Source organism: Schistocerca cancellata, chromosome 6, assembly GCF_023864275.1.
Source record: "Schistocerca cancellata isolate TAMUIC-IGC-003103 chromosome 6, iqSchCanc2.1, whole genome shotgun sequence".
Classification (NCBI taxonomy): domain Eukaryota; kingdom Metazoa; phylum Arthropoda; class Insecta; order Orthoptera; family Acrididae; genus Schistocerca; species Schistocerca cancellata.
This window is the reverse complement of record NC_064631.1, coordinates 32,084,795-32,111,057: the sequence shown is the minus strand read 5'-3', so window position 1 is coordinate 32,111,057 and position 26,263 is coordinate 32,084,795. Positions and strand designations below refer to the sequence as shown.

At 43.5% G+C, this 26,263-nt stretch overlaps 1 protein-coding gene across 1 annotated transcript in view; it reads right to left on the bottom strand.

The window, feature by feature from the left end:
* The window catches only part of LOC126191177 (ankyrin repeat domain-containing protein 65-like), a 30,447-nt gene extending 6,427 nt beyond the window's left edge, over positions 1-24,020 (bottom strand). The window contains exon 1 of the mRNA XM_049931952.1: positions 23,467-24,020. Within this exon, the coding sequence (XP_049787909.1) occupies positions 23,467-24,020 (554 nt within the window). The remainder of the gene's footprint in view (positions 1-23,466) is intronic.
* Between the last annotated feature and the right edge of the window lie 2,243 nt (positions 24,021-26,263).

The following is a 26,263-nucleotide window of genomic DNA, read 5'->3' as shown; positions in this document are numbered from 1 at the left end:
CACGGCAAACTAGCTGACACTGACGGCGGCGGTGCACAAATGCTGCGCAGCTAGCGCCATTCGACGGCCAACACCGCGGTTCCTGGTGTGTCCGCTGTGCAGTGCGTGTGATCATTGCTTGTACAGCCCTCTCGCAGTGTCCGGAGCAAGTATGGTGGGTCTGACACACCGGTGTCAATGTGTTCTTCTTTCCATTTCCAGGAGTGTATTTCATTCTTCTTTCCTTATAACAGTTTCCTGTTATTATCATTCGTTTGATTAGGCACAATTTTAGTGCTAGTTAAAATTTTTCTTGTTTTGTTCTTCTAACTCCAGTATTGTCATTATTTCACCATTACTTTACTACTCTCATAGGTCTCTGACAGCATTCATACACAAGACATACAGCAGCAACTGAAGGCCTTATGGTATGGGGTGTTACTGGGTACAGCCACAAATCACAGTTGGTGTGTGTCCAGGGCACAGTGATCAGTGTGACATAACTGAATGATGTCCTGTGACCCATAGGCATAACCATTCTGCACAACACCCAGACGCCATATTTCAGCATGGCAATGTAGAACCACATGCTAATGCACGGACACTTGCCTTCTTTATGTCACTTGATGTCTGCCTTTTGCCCTTGCCCGCCAGATCACCTGACTTGCCGCCAATCGAAAATGTGTGGAATACGATGAAATGGCGGATGCATCCCTCTGACCCAATGCCAACTACCACTGACGAACTTTCGAACCAGGTGAATGCAGCATTCATTCCTATACCATAGGACACAATGTGCTCCATATACACATCGAAGCCATTACGTATGAAACAAGTTATCAGGGCATATGGCGGATCCTGTGCCTACGAGGCAACAGGACACATGTTGAAATGCTGATCGTTTCTGCAGAACATACTAATGTATGTGACCTATGAATATGAAGTCCTATAGGTGAACATGAGCATACCAGCCCTACTCCACCATCAACACCTACTATTCGAGAACCTAGTGCTGTGCCTTCAACAAGTGCTGCTAATGTAATATCACAAATAACTGAATCAGGAGAATTGGGATTCAGTAAGAAGTGAAAGGTCATTCTCTTAATCAACCCTACGCTCTAGTTTTCGAAACACATCTGCGTGTGCTTGTATGGGACCAAAAGGAGTTTGGTTGACAACTAGTATTTTATATAAGATTTATATGGATTCCCAACCTTTTCAAATTGTAAGACAACGAAGGTTATCTGAATTTGATGGAAGTCGCTAGCCCATTGTACAAGGTGCCTTCATAATTTACTATGAAAGGAATGTTCGAAACCAAGTAATGCGTTATTAGAGAGCACTGTGAAGAGAAACTTCAGAAAGTGAGTAGTTTGAGTTTACAATAGGCATTTAGACAGACATGATGCAAACAAGAAGTTTGTTGTGACTAGGCTGGGTTTTTTATGAGAAACGTTACGAGTTTACAATTTAACTCAATCCGATATTGCAGAATTCACAGCAAATACGTTACTGAACATCTGTGAGGAGTGGGATACTGGAATCAATAAAATTCAGGCAGTTGTCACTGATGCTGCCACCAACATCCTAAAGGCAGTAGATACTGCTTTTGGTAGAAATCGTCATATACACTGGTCAGGCAACATGTTGGATTTGGTGACACAAAACTCAGTTGAAAAATCAGGTTATCTGCCTGACTTAATAGCAGCAGTTAAAAGAATAGTAACATGATTCAAACAATGTGTTACTGCTAGTGATGAATTAAGTAAGAATCCGATCTGAAGTCGATTCACGATGTTTCCACAAGTTGGAATTCAGTATTTCATTTGATTAAAGATCTTGAAAGCTGCACCCTGGAATCAATAAAATTATTAACTGCCACACTAGTGCACCAGAAATGTTCAATGCAAAACAAGTAATTGATTTAATTGAAGTCTGCAATATATTACGAGCAATTGAGATGACGAGTTGGACAGTCTGTGGTGAAAAATTTTTAACTTGTCGTAAAATAATACCGCTTACCCGATTACTTACTACAAAAGTAACTAGCTTCCAACCAAAACAATAAGAGTTTAAAAAGTATCATAATTGCAGAAATTAAAAAAAAAAGATTGCCACATATTGAAAATGTTAATAACCTTGCTGTCATCACTCTCTTTGATCCTCGATTCAGGAATATGCATTTTCAAGACTCACTAGCCTGTTCAAGAGCCATGAAGAGTCTCGAGTGACATGGAGATTATTTCATAAATTGAGGTGCATGAACGAAGTGAAAATGAACGAAGAGGATGCCACAGATACATGGAGTAATCACTACAAACTTGTTATTGAGAAGATTAATGCTTAGGCTAAACAACGTGACACCAATATGCCAATGGACCTAAGGTATTTCCATAACACATCTTTATATAAGAATCTGAAGCTGACTTAAAACAAGATCCATTAATTTTATGGCAAGTCCGAGGATCCATCTATCCAAAGCTGAAGAAAGTACCTATTAAACATATATGCTCCGCATCGACTTCGACAACTTTGGAAGCCCTTTTTTCAAAAACTGGACAACAGACTTAAAGGAGAACTTCTGTCCAAAAGTTACTTTTTTTGAAGTGTGTACCCATAAAATACTGGGAACGTTAGTTTTTATCTAGTTTGCATAATGAAAACATTTAATAAATAAAATAATGGATTGTTTATTTTGGCACCCAAAACATCCACGTTCATGGGCATCGATGTTTTCCTTACGTATATCATACATCAATATTTATGAACTGATGTTAACATCAATGTTTTCCTAATATCGATCGCGCCAAGGGCACACCTTAACGCTGCAGTGCGTGCTAAGTCACAAGACTATTAAACCTAGTTTGAATTTTGTCAGGAGGGGCTGAGTTGAAATCAAATGACAAGCTTGACTTATAGTCAATAGGGTCGGGGACGATCGCTGGGCTTGTCATGGCTGAGTTGGGTGTATACCACACTACCAGCAAATCTGTTTTCATTACTATGCCAAACTCCTAGTGTAGTTGAAGCCAAAGTTCTAGGAAACCATGGTTTTCATGGAGTTTTGTTAGGAAACCATGGTTTTCATGGAGTTTCGTTCAAGACGCCACACATACACATTGCGTAGGCGAATTTTTCTTACATTTATGTTAGTAACAGCTTCTAGTAGCACTCACAATACAAAGTTTAGAGAAGGAGCACACTGAAAGGCCAAGCACAAAAAAATGTATACACAAATTAATGGTCAGGAGAAGTAATCAATAGAGTGCCAAAGTGTTCAATAACCGTCCGTGCCGTGGCAGTCAAGAACATTTACAAATGAAAAGGAGAATGTAAATTCATTTGGAAACTCTGTTGTTGTGAACTCTGGAGAAAAAAATTGAGACCAACCCGTGTGACAAATAATTACAGTTTTGAAACTTCCTGGCAGATTAAAACTGTGTGCCCGACCGAGACTCGAACTCGGGACCTTTGCCTTTCGCGGGCAAGTGCTCTACCATCTGAGCTACCGAAGCACGACTCACGCCCGGTCTCACAGCCCGCGAAAGGCAAAGGTCCCGAGTTCGAGACTCGGTCGGGCACACAGTTTTAATCTGCCAGGAAGTTTCATATCAGCGCACACTCCGCTGCAGAGTGAAAATCTCATTCTGGAAACATCCCCCAGGCTGTGGCTAAGCCATGTCTCCGCAATATCCTTTCTTTCAGGAGCGCTAGTTCTGCAAGCTTCGCAGGAGAGCTTCTGTAAAGTTTGGAAGGTAGGAGACGAGATACTGGCAGAAGTAAGGCTGTGAGAGCGGGCGTGAGTCGTGCTTCGGTAGCTCAGATGGTAGAGCACTTGCCCGCCGCACACTCCGCTGCAGAGTGAAAATCTCATTCTGAATTACAGTTTTGATGGAAGAGCAATAAGGCTGCGCACGTTCTATTGTGAATGGTTGAAGACTTCAAACCGATATTAGCAGACAGACGGGCATGTGATTTTGTTATATTAGTAATCCTGTGAAACTCTTCATCAACCGAGATATTGAAGCAAGTACGGTTTTGTGTTCACCTCGAACTAACGATAGGGAAGCATGACGGAGCATGGGCGTAGTAACTGATCAGTGATAGGCAAGCCTGAGCGAGCGTGGGTGTAGTGACTGGCCAACGAAGTGACAGCAAAACATAAGTGCCCTGGACAGGGACCGTGAACAGGCGAGCCAGCACTGACCAAGTATTTGCTGGGTCAGTGCATCTGGTGGCATTCCAAGAAGTTTGGCCTCAAAGCCTAGCTGGTAGTTAGATAACATATAACAGCCGGAAACACTATTCGACTCTGAAAAGAAAAATAGATAAATTGTTGAAAACAAGAGCGCTACTGATTGAATAATAAGTAACTGTATCATAACAAAAGTGAAGAGTGTATTCTAACATTTATTTAGAAAATAAATAATGCTTATAGAAAAAAATCCACAGCTTTTTTCAGTATGTACACTCCTGGAAATTGAAATAAGAACACCGTGAATTCATTGTCCCAGGAAGGGGAAACTTTATTGACACATTCCTTGGGTCAGATACATCACATGATCACACTGACAGAACCACAGGCACATAGACACAGGCAACAGAGCATGCACAATGTCGGCACTAGTACAGTGTATATCCACCTTTCGCAGCAATGCAGGCTGCTATTCTCCCATGGAGACGATCGTAGAGATGCTGGATGTAGTCCTGTGGAACGGCTTGCCATGCCATTTCCACCTGGCGCCTCAGTTGGACCAGCGTTCGTGCTGGATGTGCAGACCGCGTGAGACGACGCTTCATCCAGTCCCAAACATGCTCAATGGAGGACAGATCCGGAGATCTTGCTGGCCAGGGTGGTTGACTTACACCTTCTAGAGCACGTTGGGTGGCACGGGATACATGCGGACGTGCATTGTCCTGCTGGAACAGCAAGTTCCCTTGCCGGTCTAGGAATGGTAGAACGATGGGTTCGATGACGGTTTGGATGTACCGTGCACTATTCAGTGTCCCCTCGACGATCACCAGTGGTGTACGGCCAGTGTAGGAGATCGCTCCCCACACCATGATGCCGGGTGTTGGCCCTGTGTGCCTCGGTCGTATGCAGTCCTGATTGTGGCGCTCACCTGCACGGCGCCAAACACGCATACGACCATCATTGGCACCAAGGCAGAAGCGACTCTCATCGCTGAAGACAACACGTCTCCATTCGTCCCTCCATTCACGCCTGTCGCGACACCACTGGAGGCGGGCTGCACGATGTTGGGGCGTGAGCGGAAGACGGCCTAACGGTGTGCGGGACCGTAGCCCAGCTTCATGGAGACGGTTGCGAATGGTCCTCGCCGATACCCCAGGAGCAACAGTGTCCCTAATTTGCTGGGAAGTGGCGGTGCGGTCCCCTACGGCACTGCGTAGGATCCTACGGTCTTGGCATGCATCCGTGCGTCGCTGCGGTCCGGTCCCAGGTCGACGGGCACGTGCGCCTTCCGCCGACCACTGGCGACAACATCGATGTACTGTGGAGACCTCACGCCCCACGTGTTGAGCAATTCGGCGGTACGTCCACCCGGCCTCCCGCATGCCCACTATACGCCCTCGCTCAAAGTCCGTCAACTGCACATACAGTTCACGTCCACGCTGTCGCGGCATGCTACCAGTGTTAAAGACTGCGATGGAGCTCCGTATGCCACGGCAAACTGGCTGACACTGACGACGGCGGTGCACAAATGCTGCGCAGCTAGCGCCATTCGACGGCCAACACCGCGGTTCCTGGTGTGTCCGCTGTGCCGTGCGTGTGATCATTGCTTGTACAGCCCTCTCGCAGTGTCCGGAGCAAGTATGGTGGGTCTGACACACCGGTGTCAATGTGTTCTTTTTTCCATTTCCAGGAGTGTAATTTGATGACAAAGGGAGAGAGGAGCAATGATTTCCTCCTCCCACAGGCGCGGCGCTCCAGGCTCAGTCGGGAGGTAAATCATACCCATAACCTTTGCCCAACACCATCCGCAATCAGGGATTAACTTGCCTGCCAGCAGAGTCTGGCGTAGCCATCCTCTCGGCTCACAATGACTTGGACACGTTTCAACTCTCTGTGAAATGTCGTGGTTTTCTGCGGAGCAAGCATCGTCTCCAGTGTGAATTCGAAGGGCTAAACTTCCACATTCACCCAGTGGATTTTGTCTGCAACCTCAGGGAGATGTTCGATTCTTTCCCATTCCCCACTCTCAGAAAATGAGAGACCAAATTAACCTGTTCGGCCGTCATCTGATCTGATGGGTTGATACTGTAGCTGTTATCTCCAACTAAGTCAGTCAGAGTCGTGCTCAGCAGCAGAGGATGAGGAGAATTCTCATGATGGGTCCCACTTACAACCTCAGTGTAGGCACATAGTCTGAGTTTTCCTTGTAGCAAGTTCTTCATGCTTGCCACACAGATCCACCAGTATAACTGGATGAATTTGTCCCCCCTGAAAAATCACAGAATGCTCAAATGGGCAGCTTTATCCTCCGACTGCAAATATATTTTGGAAGAGCTCACACAGAAAGATTCAAGCGTTGCTGTTTGACAGTGGAACTGTAGAGAAATAGATTTAAGGTGGTTCCATAAATACTATGTCAGACACTTAATTGTGAATTTCAGAATAGTCATGTAGACGTAGGAGATCTCTCTGCTCTGGACGAGTTCCAAGCAGACAGGAAGAGAAGACATTTGCCGACAGTTGGCTCACGAGTATTGCAGGGACAGGTTCCCAGCAACAAGTGGCCAAATGCTAGCCACACTTCCCGTCCTATCAGCTGACCTGCCCAGAACGATCTGCAACCTGTTAGTCATCAGAAGAGCCGGCATGGGAACCAGGTAATGATAATGCAGCTACCAAAGAATAACTGGTAGCAGGTGTGGCCTCAGGATGGTAACAACAATGTCAATTAGCCCCCTACAATAATATAACTAACTGCTCCAGAAGAGCAAAATACTGCTGGCAGCGCAGGAAATCTCTAGGCCTATGCTTTAGCAGCTAGGAACTTGTAAATTCTGCTGCCCATAGCTCATTTGTCTTATTTTTGTACCTCTATTTTGTGAAGAGCTAAGTTATTTCATTGTTCTTTCCTTATAACAGTTTCCTGTTATTATCATTCGTTTGGTTAGGCATAATTTTAGTGCTAGTTAAAATTTTTCTTGTTTTATTCTTCTAACTCCAGTATTGTCATTATTTCACCCTTACTTTACTACTCTCATAGGTCTCTGATTCTAACGATTACATTACTGTATATATACTACTTTATTCATTAGCAACGCAATCCTAGATATATTGTTTTCTCCATCCTCCTTTTACATTATCACTCTACTTCACAATCATTTTTTGTGGTTGTTTCCTTTTACATGGCCGGCCGAAGTGGCCGCGCGGTTCTGGCGCTGCAGTCTGGAACCGCGAGACCGCTACGGTCGCAGGTTCGAATCCTGCCTCGGGCCTGGATGTGTGTGATGTCCTTAGGTTAGTTAGGTTTAAGTAGTTCTAAGTTCTAGGGGACTAATGACCTCAGCAGTTGAGTCCCATAGTGCTCAGAGCCATTTGAACCATCCTTTTACATTATTATTTTCTTTCATTACTTATTTTCTCGTGCTTTAACACTGTGTCTCCATGTATTGTCAATCTCTGCAAGATTCACGCACTCAGTATTGCCACACTGTCTCTGGGCCCACGTGCCCGTCCTTTAACATCACCCCCCCCCCCACCCTGCTGCCTTTATCACCCTGCTTCCACTCGCTGCGTCCCCATCCCCTCCTCGCTGCATTCCACAAAGCACTTGACTATGAATGGCCCTGATACCCCAGTTCCTTCTATCCGTCAGCTTATAGCCAGAAAAAGTACTGCATTGTAGATCCCCCATACTAAAGTTCAGTCTTTACCAGCCCACATAACTGAGTTCCGCTGCATATTCCAGGATCTCAGGTTCCACATTATACTCCTGTCAGAGATGTGGCCGAAGCCGTGTATCCCTTCTGGCTCTGTAAATCTTGATGGTTAATGGTTACATCTTTCTGAGGCATGACAGATGCAAGAAACGGGGGGGGGGGGGGGGGGCAGCATATGTAAGACCAAATTTATTCCCCAAGATTGTGCTCCCATTTCAGAATGAAGACAAACAGCCCGAAATACATGTTCATTGAAATTAAAACTTTAAATAGAAAATGTCTCGTCTCTGTTATATATAACTCCCTAAAGTTGGAGAGCTCTATAGTTTTGAATCTGCACTCTCAAATCTAGATTGCCTGTACGAACATGTAATAATAGTTGGAGATGTGAACATAACAACAGTCCTTCAGAGTCAAAATTCACGCGCATTCTTTCCTGTTCAAATCTTACACTTATTCCTCTCGGGTCTACTCACCATACAGTAGACACTCACGTATTTTGATATTTTTCTTACTAAAATTCCGAATAGAGTTATTCATACGGACCAGATCTCGGCACCTGGCCTGTCTGCGCATGATATAATATTCAATGCCCGAAGACCAAACTGCAAGTTGCTACTTTTAGGAATTTTAAGTGTACAAATATGTCTGAGATTATAACTGACACCTGTGATATCTCTTGACAGGCAACTTCTGGTAGAAAATGTCTCGTCTCTGTTATATATAATCTCCCTAAAGTTGGAGAGCTCTATAGTTTTGAATCTGCACTCTCAAATCTAGATTGCCTGTACGAACATGTAATAATAGTTGGAGATGTGAACAAAACAACAGTCCTTCAGAGTCAAAATTCACGCGCATTCTTTCCTGTCCAAATCTTACACTTATTCCTCTCGGGTCTACTCACCATACAGTAGACACTCACGTTTTTTGATATTTTTCTTACTAAAATTCCGAATAGAGTTATTCATACGGACCAGATCTCGGCACCTGGCCTGTCTGCGCATGATATAATATTCAATCCCCGAAGACCAAACTGCAAGTGGCTACTTTTATGGATTTTAAGCGTACAAATATGTCTAAGATTATAACTGACACCTGTGATATCTCTTGACAGGCAACGTCTGGTAATAGTTCCGACATAAATAACGATATGTCTTACGATAAACACGCTCCCTTAAAAACAGTGAGAGTAAGGAGAAAACCTTCTCCGTGGCTCACACTTAACCTCAAGCATCTAATGTCAGAGACGCAGCACATAGGACATACAAACGGCACTCGACCCCTGATAACTATTCCACGTACAAGCAACTACGCAATCGAGGCAGTCAGTCTGTGAGAAATGCAAAACTCAGGTATGCCCTCGCATTAACTGAGCGCATCCACAGGCCTGCTGTCTTGTGGAAAAATCTTCAAGGCCTAGGTATGTGCAAACCTAAATCTGCTGATGAACCTCTCATTACAGCTGAGGATCTAAATGATTACTTTGCCACCACATCTCCACTCGACCAAGGCATAAGGGCTCGAACCATAAGATGCTGGCCCTTAACGTTTCAGTGCGTGGTACAAAATTTTTTCTGCAGCCGGTAAGCCCTAACAGTCAGGAAACCCATAGCGCGAATTCATTCGGCAGCCGCAGCACATGATAATATAACAGCGCAAATGATCAATTTTCTTGTCGACCCATTACTGCCCAAAATAACTGACATCTTTAACCGCTCTCTAACGTCCAGCATGTTTCCTACTGCGTGGAAGAAGGGTCTCATAAAACCATTACCAAAGAAGGAATCTGCCAAACGACCTTCTGATTACAGGCCGATTTGCATTCTACCAGCACCAGCACCGTCCAAAGCGTTAGAATACATAGTCCACGAACATGTTACCAATTATTTAACTCTGAGTAACCTCTTAGATGAATACCAAGTCTGGTTTCCGTAGTGGGACCATACGTCCCGATTAATCGGGATTGTCCCGTTTTTGAGGCTCAAAAATTTGTCCCGACTTTTGTTTAAAACAAGCAATTTGTTCCGATTTTCAAGGATTATGTTCAGACATTTACAAAGTGGTTAAAATATTTTCTGAGTGTCGATTTTATAAACTATCAATTGAAACTGACATTCCGTACGTTGGTACCCCCTGATAATGTACAGCTTAAGCACTATAATTGTTGCGTACTCTTATTTTCTTTGCGTTTGCTTGCCATTGTTGTCAGCACTCAGCACTCAGTTTCGTGAAGTGCTAGCACGTCGTGGCGATGCCGAAACGAAAATCAAAGTTTTCGGAAGAGCTTCAGAGGAAATTTCCTTGCTTCACTGCTACAGACAATGACTGTTCAGCAAAATGTAACGTATGTAACTGTGCTGTATCGGTGTCTCATGGTGGTGCTGCAGATCTCAAGCATCATATGGAATCAGAGAAACACAGGAAGAATCTTCGATCGGCAGGTTCCCCGCAAAAAATGAAGAGATATTTTGAAACTTCAAATACACAGGGACAGAAAAACGTACATGTAGCAGAAGGAACCCTGTCATTCCATGTTGTTAAACACCACCAAAGCTATCGTTCTAATGACTGCAGTGTTCAACTAAACACAAAAATTTTTCCTGGTTCTAAGATTGCAGAAAATGTTTCGTGTGGAACAACAAAGTGTGAAGCAATTATCAACAATGTTATAGTTCCGCATTCCCAGAAACAGGTAATAGCTGCTGTAAACAGTGTGAAAAATACTTTTCATTCAATATCTACTGATGCTAGCAACCATGGACATCAGAAAATTTTTCCTGTGATAGTTGAGGATGAACTGCAGACGAAATTTCTTGATCTTGATGAATTGCAGAACTAAAAGTTCGAAACAATTTCCAGTTATCTTTCTGATGTTATACAGTCATTCAGTATCATCTCAAAATGTGTTGCATTTGGTGCAGACAATACTAACTGTAATTTTGGGGGGTTAATGAAAAAAGAGGGTAATAATGTTTTCACACATCTGAAAGAAAAATTAAAAAACTCTTAACACTGTTGGCATAGGTTGTCCAGCACATGTTGTTCATAACACACTTCAAAGTGCTTGTGATGTTTTACCTGTTGACATTGACTGCATTGTCATGAAGTTGTACAACCATTTTCATATTTTTTCTATTCGTGTTGCAGAACTCACTGAATTCTGTGAATTTGTTGGTGTCACTTACAAAAATTTACTTTCCTTTTCCAAAACAAGGTGGCTTTCATTATTGCCAGCCCTAGAAAGGATCTTGAAAATGTATGAACCTTTGAAATTGTACTTTTTGTCTTAGTCTAACTCAAAGTGCCCTGCAATCTTAAAAAGCTTTTTCAGTGATCCTATAAATGAATGTTATTTACTTTTTGTACATTCACAAATGAGTGTTTTCCAACAATCCATTCTGAGCATTGAGAAACAGAGTAATTTCTTATGTGAAGTATTAGCAGTCTTAAATAAAGCTTTGACAAGTCTAAATTCTAGGAAACATGAACATTTTGTACCACTAAGTGTAAAAAAACTGCTGAATGATTGTGATGACCAGTCTGTTAAAAAATTTGACATAGCAGTATCAACGTTTTATGATGCTTCAGTAGACTATTTATCCTCATGGTTACAGGGAATAGCTGAGTATTCTCATGGATGATGCTCACAGAACCACCAGAATGGTCAGTAGTTGAAAGTACTTTAATGTGGCTAAATGAAAAGAGCATTCTAGTAAATGACAGCCTCTTATTTGATGCAATAATTCATATACAGTCATTTGTAAAACAACAAGTGTAAACAGACAGTGAACAATGGAATCAGTTGATGACACATGAAAAATGGTGTAGGTTTTTCAGATCTTGCCAGTGTAACGAACAGTTCAGAGAACTGCTTAATATAGCACAGTACTTCTTTTCACTCCCTGCCCACAATGCAAATGTTGAAAGAGTTCTCAGCTTACTATCGTCACAGTGGGCAGATGAGAGGAATAGATTTACAATGAGGAGCGTTAAGTGTGTTTTACTGACCTGTTTAAACTTCAGTAAATACAGTTGCACTGACCTCTATTCATACCTATTAGGCAAACCTGAGTTGCTGAATGAAATTTCATCTTCGAAGAAATATGATTGCAGTGTGGAATCCACAAAACCACAAATTCCTTGTGTTCACTACTTTTTTTGTAGTGATTGTTACTGCATGTCTTTCTACATTCTGTGTAATAAATGTTACATTTCTTAATAAGTAAATTTCTGAAAACTTGAAATGTACTTTTTTCCAGTCTTTCCAGTCTTTGGTTTTGTGTACGCACTCACACACACACACACACACACACACACACACACACACACACACACACACACACACACAAATATCAGTGAAGGCTATATTTGCAGAGGAAGAAGAAATGTTAGCATTAAAAGTGATATTTAACGAGAACTAAAAATTGTCCCACTTTTTGGCCAAGAAAATGTATGAAAGTCCCACTTTTGTCCGAAGAAAATATGGTCACCCTAGGTTACTGGCAAAATCGCAGCACAACGACTGCTCTTATAAAAGTGACTGACGAAATAAAATGTGCCATGGCTATATGCTTCCTGGACTTCAGCAAAGCTTTCGACACCGTTACCTTTGACATTCTGCTTGCTAAAATGACATGTAATTTTTTTTTTCAAGCACTGTACAGTGGTTCCACTCGTACCTTCATCCTGCCAGCAGCGTGCAATGGTTGGTACTAAAAGGTCGCAGTGGAAGGATGTTGTATCAGGAGTCCCACAAGGATCAGTATTGGGTCCATTACCTTTCTCATTATATGTTAATTATGTGTCAACTATTCTCTCCCACTGCAGATACCACCAATATGCTGATGACCTTCAGTTATATCTCAGTGCAAGTCAAGCAAACCTGCACACAGCCATCGATCATGTAAATGCTGACTTACTTGCTTTATCAGAATGGCCGCAGAACTTAGGTCTGAAACAGGGTGTATACGGCCCGGGACATCCGGGAATTCCGGGAAAAACCCGGGAATTTTTTCATCCGGGACAAATCCGGGAAAAACCCGGGAATTTTTTAGAATTCCGGGATTTTTCGTTGTTTTAGATTGCAGTTAAAGTTTTGTAGGTGTGACGTGTAAGATCTGATACGCTGACAAAGAACTTTAGTCCACTACTGCTAAATAATATTGCACCAATGAAACACAAATCACAGAATAACACCAAAATAAAAGTTTAGTTGCATAGAAAATGGGTAAATAGTGTCAGAGGATTTAGGTCGAAGATTATGCAGTACGTCCGTAACAACTAACATGCATTCGATGTGTGTGACGTCACAATTGTTTACATTTCTAACAGATCACCAGAAATTATTACGAATAGTGGCTTGAGATGCGTTACTTTCGAAGTAAATTTCCACGCAAGATGATTTATGTTACGTGTGAGAATGTGCAGTGCATTTCTTAAATCACAGGGCGTTATAACTCTCATTCAAAACGTAAAACTTTGAGGATCAGCCATTTGAAAAATGTCGGGCCCAGAAGATAAGTCATTTATGCCACTATTTAAAATTTTACCGGCACATTTGTATTTGATATGACTTAACGTGTAACACACGCTAAAAAAAGACCGAGCTTCAAGTTAGTTTTCATATTTAATGTTGTTCTTTCATAGATAAAAAATTATGCAATCGATGGCAAAAAGTTCCATTGACCTTCACAAAAATGTGCATAATGTGTTACTGAGCAATGTCTCAAGTCCCTTCATGCCAGAACACTTCGACTTTTCTAAGCAACTGATAATCATTTTGGCACGATTTTAATTGCCAAATTAGAGCCTGTTAGTAGGCCTACGGACTTCCTATCATTGTAGGACTAATAACAGTGGATGCCAATAGAGGATGCAATTCTCGTTCGTACATACACATCTGCTTACGAGTTAACCGGTGCAGAAACGCACTTTGCTGAATTGAGCAAGCTCGGCCTACCTTCGTAACGTACGCGCCGCGGCCTGTCTTTCTCGTAGGCCTCGTGCTCTGAATAACTGCCGTCATTCGCTAGCGAGGTACGTGACATGAGCTATGACTGGCTGACAAAAGTGCATCGCTCAACGCAATCTCTATTTTAGAGTTTCGGAAGCTACCGTGCTGTAATTTGTGGAATTTGTGTATATACTTAAGCAATACGAAAATAAACTCTGTGCATATTGTCTCGCATCAAACAACTTTCCAAACGCATTGTTTTTCCTGGATTTCGTTTCCTAAAGTGCTGGGACGTCCTCCGCCGGTATAAAACCTTTAAGATTCAAAGGACTGATAGGTTTTACAGCTCCGAGGGAAAGTATACTGTTACTTAACACGGACGTATTTTCACCCGCTTTATACGTAATTTCATCCGGGAAAAATTGTGTTTTTTTTTTCTTGTCCACGTAGACACCCTGTGAAACTAAACCCTTCCAAAACGCAAGCAATCTTAGTCGCCCACAAAGACTTATTACAACACAGCACAGAGAATCTATTCCATGCTTAATTTTAAATGGCACCGAAATAACTTTTCCTCCTTCTGCAAAGAATTTGGGGATAATCCAGGACCACCACTTAGACTGGACTGAACACACTACTGCAGTCTGCAAGAACGTTTCTGCATCCCTTCATTGTCTACAGAAATATAGAAAAGTATTTCCATTCGAGCTGAAGAAGAAGCTCGTAGAATCTCTAACACTCCCTATTCTCGTCTATGGTGATGCTATTCTTCAAGGACTTTCGTACGAAAACTCTCGCAGGCTTGAACTGGTGATGAATGCTTGCGTACGATATGTTTGTGACGTTCGTTAATACGATCATATCACTCCAGCCTATGAACAATTATCGTGGCTATGTGCTGATAAACGTAGGGACTACCAGACTTTATATTTACTCCATCGTCGTCTCAATCATCAGACTCCTTCTTACTTACCTTCAGCCATTACATTACAATCTGAACAGCACCGGAGAAATACCCGTTCTCAACTAAGTAAGATCCTCTCAGTACCACCACACAACACCGTCATGTTTACTAAATAACTTTCTATATCCGGAACCCGACTTTGGAACAATCTTCCTCAAAATTTCAGAGAAAATAAATCACTTCCGGCTTCAAAAAGCAGCTAATGGCTCACCTTCTCTCGCAATAGCTATCTCTCCCACATACTGGTCTGCAGCCCACACTCTTCAGTCCCCCCTCCACCTCCAACTTTTCCCTTCTCGCTTACAGAGTTATTTACTTAAATCAAGTCCTCTCCTAACAGCCCCTATTACTGTCATTCTAATTTTCTTGTTCTTCATCCTTCCTTTTTCTGACAATACTAAACATGATTTAAGTTGTTCTAAACTAGTCTATATTATTTTTAATGCAGTTTGTTTTATTATTACTGTTATTATTGCCATTTATCCTTACTTTCATTTTTGTCAACTATTATTATTATTGTTGTTATTATTACTATGCTTATTATCATCTCTAAGATTATCATTTTCATGAATGTTTTGGTGATATATCTGTATGTGTTGTTCCTGATCAGATGTAAGAGAGGGCCTTAAGGCCCTAACCTGGTCAGGCTAAATAAGCAAATAAATAAAAATAAAATAGTTCCGGTACTCCTGCTCCTGTATTGGCCAGATAAGACAACGAAACATCACAGTATACAGGACTAGTTTCTATTACGCTGTAGCAAACCATACCAGCAGAGATTCTTAACCTTTTTGAGACGATTATCCTTGAACGAGATCATATATGCTCACCAGACAAAAAAGTTATTCACTCTGCTGCACAGGCACTCATGATCTTTAAACTTTTACGAATGGCGCAGCGAATTACTTTCTCAACTGCGAGTGCACTGCCTCGTCTACGTTAGCATAAGGAAGTAGTGACAATTACGTTTCAAGCGGGCATGTACGTAAATAGCGGTAAATATAAGGGCGTTACCGAGTGGCAAAAACGGGCAATCGTGTTAGCCATACCCATGACCACACAGTGTGCGAAGTTGCTGGATTTGTTGGTGTTTCACGATGGACTGTTCAGCATGTCTACAAGCAGTGGTACAACTCATGTGGCCACGAAACACGGCGTCAGAATTATGATCAGAAAAAGATCCTGAGTGAGAGGGGACGGGGACACGTTTCACAGCTTGTGAATGAAAATCGCTACCACACTCGATATAAATTCCTACAGGCAGGGAATAAATGTCCATCCTCACCTGTTGAGAGAACACTCCGACGGGAGCTGTCTACAATGAACGTTATGAGTCGGTAAGCTCGCAAGAGGCCATTGTTCACACAGACACATGAAGCTGCGAGCCTTCAAAGAGCTAGAAATCATCGAACGTGGGAAGTATCTCACTGGAGGAACATAAAGTGGTCCTACTAATAACGTCTTTGCCTTATGTTCAAATGACGTACGTCGTCGACTGCACCGAGCACCAAATGAAAGATCCCATCCTGAATGTATGTAAGGGTAAATTCGCCCGCATCTCGTGGTCGTGCGGTAGCGTTCTCGCTTCCCACGCCCGGGTTCGATTCCCGGCGGGGTCAGGGATTTTCTCTGCCTCGTGATGACTGGGTGTTGTGTGCTGTCCTTAGGTTAGTTAGGTTTAAGTAGTTCTAAGTTCTAGGGGACTTATGACCACAGCAGTTGAGTCCCATAATGCTCAGAGCCATTTGAACCATTTTTTTGTAAGGGCAAATTCAGGCCTGAAGTTGCTCTATGGTGTTTTGGGGTGTTTTTCTTGTCATGAATTGGGTCCACTCACCAAGGTGATCACTAACATTAATCGGAATGTTGATTTAAACATTATGAATGATCAGCTGTTGCCTTTCGGTTCGCATCTGCATGGTGAGAATGCTATTGATACCCCTATTTATCAAGACGACAATAGAAGCATCGATTGGCCTGCAAAAGCAGCTAATCTGAGTCCCACAGAAAATCAACGAGAATACTCTGTGATACCAATCCGTACAGGGAAAGATGGACAGTCATAATCGTAAATTCTGCACTATGATCTGTGTGTTGGAAATATGTAGGTGAACTAACTACATTGGTATAAGGCACTGTATGGTATTCTTTGGTGTATATGATGAATGGACATACTGCGCAATCGTCTATTTGCATTCGTTAATCTAGTGTATGGTACTTGCAACGTGGTGTAGAGGTGATTTAGTGATGATACAGAAATTGGAAAGCACTCTGCTGTCATCAGCTTGAGTCGAAATTACGGGAACAACTGATAAAATTGCTAAAATTGTTCATGCTATCAACTGCAGTGCATATTATACTATATTGTCCCATTTCAACAGTATCTTTCCCATCCCATCTTTCCATTAGTATCCTGTTGATTACCATATAATGATTGTCTGACATCACTTGGGTGAGATGGAGAAAGCCTTGGTGGAACACTGGATATCTGTTACTTGTCAGTGTGGGGCATGGGATTAACAGGTCACCACATTCAGATAGTTGTCTGGAATAGTTTCTCAATGCTGCAGATTCGTCGTATTTTCATGTGCTGCTGCCATGCTCTCCAAATTTTTTCACCAATAAGATAATAGTACCTCTTTATTTCTACTTCCCCGTGCATGCTATGAACAGCACCTTTTGTTGATAGTCAACACCGGAACAGTAATCATGTACGTGACTGCAAAATGGGAAATAATCTCTTTGAAATGGAACACCGAGACATCTGGTTCCCCGTCACTGTGAAGATGAGGTTAATTCAGGGGAAAAGGAAAAAAAATCTCGGATTTCCCGCTTAAAAATACATTTTCTTCTGGGTGAAAACGTACTTTTTCCCTGTTAACTGACAGCATATTTTCTCTCTGAAGTGTATAACTTATCAGTCCTTTGAATGGTTATGGTTTTCTACATGGGCGTAGAATTTCCCGGCCCTTTAGAAAACTAAACACAGGGAAAAAAAAACACGTTTTGGAAACATCTTTGATGTGCAGCAACATGTACAGTGCATATTTTCGTATTACGAAAGTATAAATTCGAATTCCACCAAACACTGCATGTCACTTTCCGAAGCACTGAAATCGAGATTGCTATGCGCTTTTGTAAGCCAGTCATAGCTCATGTCACGTGATCTCGCCAGCCGATGACAGCGGGTATTCAGCGCTTAGGACACGTGATGTAGTCAGCCTACAGCAACATCACTGTTAGGTAGGCATCATGCACATGATATTTGTTCTCTCTCTACTAGCTGACATTAGGAGGTTCTGTTACAGGACATGCTCTCACGATTTGTTTCGTAAAAGCCAGTGCAATACAGCATTGCACTGGCAAAACAGGACCTGCCATAGTGTACAAAACAGCAACATCCTCTTGAATGATAGCTTGTTGTCGTTGAAGATAAAAATGGTTGTATTTTTTTCCGACATGTGGCATTTGCAACGGACTGCTGAATGATCATATTTCTACCAAAATACTTCTCACATAAGGACTGCAAAGGCAACATAATTGACACCAGGGCTTGCACCGAAGCATATAGACAGCCAATCTCCCCTGGATCAATTTCCAAGTGGCACAGGAACAGGAATGGTAAGGAGTGGCAATGACTAGGAATGTGCAAGGTACACTCCGCCACACACTGTATGTGGCTTGCAGAGTCTGTACACTGAGGTGACATATGCACAAGCACAGATGGTGGTAATACCGCATACACGAAGTGTATGCCTTGGCAGAACTCTCATTTGTACATGGGTGATTCACGTAAAAAGGTTTCCGACACGATTATGTCTGCACAAACGGAATTAAAAGAGACTGAACGCATATTGGTAGCTCGATTTAGACGCTTGGGGCAATCCATTTTGGGAATCGTCTGGTAAGTCAATATTCCGAGATCCCCATTGTCGAGTGTGTGCCGAGATTACCAAATTTCAGACATTATCTCTCACCGCTGACAACGCAGTGACTGGCAGCCTTCACTTAACGACCGAGAGCAGCGGCATTTGCGAAGAGTTAGTGGTAACACACAAGCAACTCTGTGTGAAGTAACCGCACAAATCAATGTAGGCCATACGATGAACGTATCCGTTAGAACAGTGCGATGAAATGTGGCGTTAATGGGCTACTGCAGCACATGACTGTTGCGAGTGCCTTTCATAACAGCATGACGTCGCCCACAGTGCCTCTTCGGGACTCATGACCTAATACACTCCTGGAAATGGAAAAAAGAACACATTGACACCGGTGTGTCAGACCCACCATACTTGCTCCGGACACTGCGAGAGGGCTGTACAAGCAATGATCACACGCACGGCACAGCGGACACACCAGGAACCGCGGTGTTGGCCGTCGAATGGCGCTAGCTGCGCAGCATTTGTGCACCGCCGCCGTCAGTGTCAGCCAGTTTGCCGTGGCATACGGAGCTCCATCGCAGTCTTTAACACTGGTAGCATGCCGCGACAGCGTGGACGTGAACCGTATGTGCAGTTGACGGACTTTGAGCGAGGGCGTATAGTGGGCATGCGGGAGGCCGGGTGGACGTACCGCCGAATTGCTCAACACGTGGGGCGTGAGGTCTCCACAGTACATCGATGTTGTCGCCAGTGGTCGGCGGAAGGTGCACGTGCCCGTCGACCTGGGACCGGACCGCAGCGACGCACGGATGCACGCCAAGACCGTAGGATCCTACGCAGTGCCGTAGGGGACCGCACCGCCACTTCCCAGCAAATTAGGGACACTGTTGCTCCTGGGGTATCGGCGAGGTCCATTCGCAACCGTCTCCATGAAGCTGGGCTACGGTCCCGCACACCGTTAGGCCGTCTTCCGCACACGCCCCAACATCGTGCAGCCCGCCTCCAGTGGTGTCGCGACAGGCGTGAATGGAGGGACGAATGGAGACGTGCCGTCTTCAGCGATGAGAGTCGCTTCTGCCTTGGTGCCAATGATGGTCGTATGCGTGTTTGGCGCCGTGCAGGTGAGCGCCACAATCAGGACTGCATACGACCGAGGCACACAGGGCCAACACCCGGCATCATGGTGTGGGGAGCGATCTCCTACACTGGCCGTACACCACTGGTGATCGTCGAGGGGACACTGAACAGTGCACGGTACATCCAAAGCGTCATCGAACCCATCGTTCTACCATTCCTAGACTGGCAAGGGAACTTGCTGTTCCAACAGAACAATGCACGTCCGCATGTATCTCGTGCCACCCAACGTGCTCTAGAAGGTGTAAGTCAACTACCCTGGCCAGCAAGATCTCCGGATCTGTCCCCCTTTGAGCATGTTTGGGACTGGATGAAGCGTCGTCTCACGCGGTCTGCACGTCCAGCACGAACGCTGGTCCAACTGAGGCGCCAGGTGGAAATGGCATGGCAAGCCGTTCCACAGGACTACATCCAGCATCTCTACGATCGTCTCCATGGGAGAATAGCAGCCTGCATTGCTGCGAAAGGTGGATATACACTGTACTAGTGCCGACATTGTGCATGCTCTGTTGCCTGTGTCTATGTGCCTGTGGTTCTGTCAGTGTGATCATGTGATGTATCTGACCCCAGGAATGTGTCAATAAAGTTTCCCCTTCCTGGGACAATGAATTCACGGTGTTCTTATTTCAATTTCCAGGAGTGTAGTTTGAACTTTTGACAACTGAAATCCGTGGCCTCGTCAGGTGAGTGACTATTTCAGTTGGTATGAACTCATAGTAGGTTTCGAGTTTGGCGTAAACCCCATGAAGCCATGTCAACAAGGCACAGTGCAAGCTGGTGGTCGCTCCAGAATGTAGGCTGTATTAACATGGAATGGGCTGGTACCTCTGGTCCAACTGAAACTATCATTGGCTGGACTACCTGGAAACCATTTGCAGCCGTTTATGAACTTCACGACAATCGAATTGCCACTGAGCCCCAACTGTGCGTGATTGGTTTGAAGAACATTCAGGACAAATCGAACAAAAGATTTGGCCACCCAGATCGCCCAACATGGAACCCATCAACAATTTATGGGTCATAATAGGAGAAGTCAGTTCCTACACAAAATCCTGTACTACCAACACTTCCGCTGTTACGGGGGGCTACAGAGGCAGCATGGCTCAATATTTCTGCAGGGGACTTCCAAAGACTTGCTGAGTCCATGCCACGTCGAGGTGCTGCACTACGTGGGGCAAAAGGAGGTCCGACACGATATTAGGAGGTATCCCATGACTTTTGTCACCTCAGTGGATGCAGATGTTAAGAGTAGGAAGGGGTGAAGCACTCAAAATGGTTCAAATGGCTCTGAGCACTATGGGACTAAACTACTGAGGTCATCAGTCCCCTAGAACTTAGAACTAACCTAAGGACATCACACACATCCATGCCCGAGGCAGGAGTCGAACCTGCGACCGTAGCGGTCACGCGGTTCCAAACCGACGCGCTTAGAACCGCACGGCCACACCGGCCGGCAAGGTGAAGCACTGACGAAAGTAATGTGGAGAGGACGTTTCGAGAGTCGTGCCGCCACAGCTCAGTCAGAACAATTGCCCCAGGATGTTCCACAACAGTGCAGAGTGAGTATGCATTTTGGAAACCAGGATCACAAGCTACTATAGTTAATTCTTTTATCTTGGCGGCTCGCGCCTGCCCGCCCAGACGTGGGAGATTGCTGCGTTGTCAGTTGCAAACGACGCACGCGCCAAGAGAAGTAGCGCCCTAGTACGAGTACAGTATAGTTCGCAAACTTACGCGCAGTTTATGAAGTAAAGCCACAACGGCCGCTTTAACCCTTTCGCTGCTACAGGGACGTGCTCCCCGCATTCCGCGCCGTGCGCGATTTTGTCATCAGTGCACTGCTCGCCTGTGCAGACACATGGTGTTCTAACGGCTTTGACACACTTATCACTCGATTTCACAGAAACTATTTGGCCCAAAAATTTGGTTTTTGACACATCTTCTTGACTGATATCTTCCCCCCATAAATGACTTAATTTTGTTTAGATATTTAGCGCAGTTATTGTGCAGCATTAAATGTAGTAAACCATTGCACGTAATTTTGAAGAGTTTGCAGAGGTGAAAGTCCATAGCGTATACTTTCCGTATGGTCGATTTTATTTGCGACAGTGTTGTGAGAATGAAATGTGGAGAAGACACCGAAGTTTCATATAAAATTTACTGTATAACAATATCTCATTTAATATAAGTACCAGATAGGTGTCGTATGTAATATTGAGAAATATTCCGTCGTTCGCGACTGTAATAAAACTTTTATTTATACCAGAGTCATTTCGCTTTTTTCTAAAACGTTTTGATTAAAACAAAGTTGGCGAAGTACACAAAACTGAATTGTGGACGTAATACAACATAGGCACAAAAAATATATTGTCAGTCAGTGAGACGCAGTGCGCAAACAATTTGTGTTTGTCACAAAGGACAGCAGCCCGCATCTCGTGGTCGTGCGGTAGCGTTCTCGCTTCCCACGCCCGGGTTCCCGGGTTCGATTCCCGGCGGGGTCAGGGATTTTCTCTGCCTCGTGATGGCTGGGTGTTGTGTTCTGTCCTTAGGTTAGTTAGGTTTAAGTAGTTCTACGTTCTAGGGGACTGATGACCATAGATGTTAAGTCCCATAGTGCTCAGAGCCATTTGAACCATTTTGAACGAAGGACAGCAAATACTTGCCAAAACATAGGTAGACGAAAACATTGAATATGACGTTGCCAAAGCAGCGAAACAAACAACTGCGTCAGACAATCAAGTAGCTCAGCAACGTACTAGCCGAAATTCTGCTCTAAATAATAGTATACATACTGTCGCAAAAGAATATATCTCAATATGAACAGTAAAACAGCGACTGCAGAAGAGAAGATATACAAACAAAACAGACAACATGAATATTGTATGTGTGCCTTTTCATTGTTTTTAGTTGCTGTGAAAAGAAATGTTGGAGGACAAAATTAGAAAAACCGAAAACTTATTGTGATTATAATGAAGAGACAAAGCACTAGAAATTTCAAAAAATTACATTCAAACGAATAAAATTCATGACGTAAGACACTTCGATATTGTTTCTAAATAAATATTAAGCACCGAACAACTCTGAACCTTGGACTTAGCAGCCAAACACCTTAACCATTTCACTAACGCAGCTCGTCGTTCAACCGAACTCCTGGAGGACTATAAAACATCACGCAAAATACCGACAAACACTGGTGGTAGGACTATGAATTACTGACGTTACGTCGAAGTACAATAGAAAATAAACAATTATTGCTGTTCTTTATTGCAAAAAAGCGGTTCGTGAGAATTATAGAAACACCTTTCCTTGCTATCGCCTGAATTAGGAGGCTTATTTGATTTAATTAATTAATAGAATATGAAGCAACTGGTATAAAGAATGCTTTTTCCAAACTTTCTAGAAAAGAAAGTCTGCTATCAAGACACCGCTTTCGTTCAATTACTTTATTTATGACTGAACGTTTCTAAAACTGAAGACACTCGTCCGTGCTCTGCACTGCAACCGAGCTCTGGCAACGTCGTGTTTTGTGACGTCAGATGCGCAGAACAAACCTAAACTCGGCCGCCGTCGTAAATGACGCGCACTATAGAATGGAGAAAAAAATATGGAGCTCAAAGGAATAGGCAAGCATCTTGTGTTCTTACCTGTCATCTGCAAGCAGGTTAATCAACTCCTGTACGGCGTCAGGATGATGGTGCACAGCTTTCAGCCAGTCCTCAGAGGCCATTACCTGGTCCCTGTAAGACTTTATGAATGTGACGGTGGCCTCTGTGAGGCTGGGGCAAGAATGCCTCAAGGCTAGGACGGCTGTGGCCGCCGCGCTGTCCACGGTCACCTGTGCAGCCACCTGCTGCTCGCACGCAGCCTTCAATCCTGAAATGCCATACTTGTCCGCAGCTGCGAGCAAGTCAGGGGCCGTGCTGGCAGACTGGGGGACCTGGAGGGTGTAGAGGTACACCACCAGCTGACGCAGCACTGGGCCCTCGACGTCCGGAATCACCACCCGGCCTCTGCTGGCCTCCAGTGTTTCGTGGCGGAACATGGCCTCAAACACGGGACTCCTTGCCACCAGCACGGCCCTGTGCACCACCAGTTGAGTTTCTCCTGCCACCAGCGTGATTACGGCGCCCTCTACTGCGTCCAGTAGGGCGCCTAGGCCGACATTCACCAACTTCTGACGTTTGTGGGTAGAAGACATACCGAAAGAACCTGAAACAGCGTCATTGAGAAGTCTTTTATCCTCTTTTACACATATACGGATTACTGTAACCAGAATCTGTATTTAAATTTACATTTCTTGAAAGCTGGCGAACAAATGACACTACTGAACTTGATTACTTCCGGTATACAGGGAGTTCAAAAATTCCCGTTACAAACTTCTAGGACTCGTAGAGATGCGTGAGTACACAATATTTTGAATCGGAACTCATGTCCAGTAGACAGACAGGACGAATGGGTTTCTGCGGACCTCTTGTGGTGAAACTATGGCGAAAGCGTTCGACGTCTGTGTCAGACACTCGGGGACGGCCCGGCGATTTGCCTTTACACGAATAACCTGTTTCTCGGAATTGTTCACGCCATCGCCTAATGCTCTGTCCTGTAGGAGGGTCCACACCTTACCTATTACAGAAGTCAAGTCACGCATAACAGTTAACTGGCACCCGCACTGCGCTAAACGTAGAACATAAAATGCTTTCTGTTGGCCCGAGACCATTATACTACAACAGAGCACAAAACTCTTTCTATTGTCCCGACACCATTTTTACTAGAACTAGACTTGGCCACTGTTTCTATGTTTCGATACAGTGTATCGATACGTGGGACTGTTTCAGTGTTTCCGAACGGCTGTGGTTCACTGTTTCGAAACAGTGGTGTTTCATTCCGCCCCTGTCTCGGATAACCGGACCAGATTCGATCTCGAGCCAGACACAGAAACTGTATCGTTGTTTCAAAATAAGGCTGTTTCAGTCCACCTGTGTTTGGAACGGACTAATTGTATCGAAACAGTGATGTTTCATTCCGCTGTGTCGGACGAGATTCGGGCTCGGCACAGGTACTGAAACACAACATACCACTTCGTGAAAGACTTTCAAGAGTGTCGAAATCTTCTTGGCAAGCAATAGCATGAAGCTTAAGATATCCGAAGATAAAGCTTCGTTTCTAGCTGACTGTCCTCTTCCGAAATGACATAACATCTGCTTTATAAACACTAACCAAACAATAAAACAACGCATACTATTCACATTCAAAATAATAAATATGTGAAAATCATTCAGTTAAATTACACTTTTTTATAACATATGCTTCTCTGTTCATGTACAGTAATCATATTAAGAAACGCAAGTAAGCCTACTACATTTTGAATAAAAAAAGGCGTAGAGTGACAATTAGACATATATACAAATTTGATGTAGGTATAATTGCAATCAATCTGTTTGACCTATCACTGATAGTGTAATGGTGAACGGAAAGGGCAAGGAAGCATGGTGAATTTATAGTAACGGTTCGAAACACTTTGAAAGACAATTTTTTTGCTGTTATATTTTTTGTTATTTATTCGAATTATTTGGCATTATTTGTGAGTCTATAGTCACTGTGCCTATTATCCACTTTGTGTGCATGGAAATTAGCAGGATGGGTATATTACCCATACTACCGGAATGTGGGAATCCCAGTAGCATATCCGTAGTTTCTGCAGTTCGCTCCCACCTCCAGTTTCGTTCGTGGTGGTTCTTCTGTCTTCAGCTATGGCTGTCCTCAGCCAATTGAAAAGTATGAAAGTCACACGACACGAAAGCAGCGCATTTGCTGCATGAAATACGAAACTGCCAAGACGCCTAAGTGATAGTTTCATACTTTCTGCGATCGCTCTCGCACCTCATTTGTGTTTATATGGACATACTTATACATACAGTAGGCATTCAAGATGATAAAATGTGTAGGTTTATTAAATTACAAAACACAAACTGTTTCACTGTTTCAAAACAGAGTATCGAAACATTACATTGTACTGTTTCATTTGTTTCGAAACAGTTACGTGTTTCAGTTTGCCCATCTCTAATGTCCAGAAACGTACCGTTTCCGTTCTACGACGGTTTCATTTCAAATGTATCTATTTTTACTTGGGTAATTGAGTTAGGAGTGACGCAGTACAATTATTAGGGAACAATTCGAAAGGAAACATAACGAAACATCTATTTATCACTTAATCACAGTTGTTTGTATTAACACTTAAAACATTACATGTTTACATTATTCCAAAACATTATTCTGCACCTACAGAACAGAACCAATGCATTACAACTGCGGCTCCATGTGGCGACCACCAAAGTTGTTACAGACATTTTACCTATGAAGCATGTTCTGGTACACACTCTTATCCCACCTGGCGTCTCTTCAATTTCTAGTGCAGCGGACAGAACTCGTGCTAGCAGATCTTCT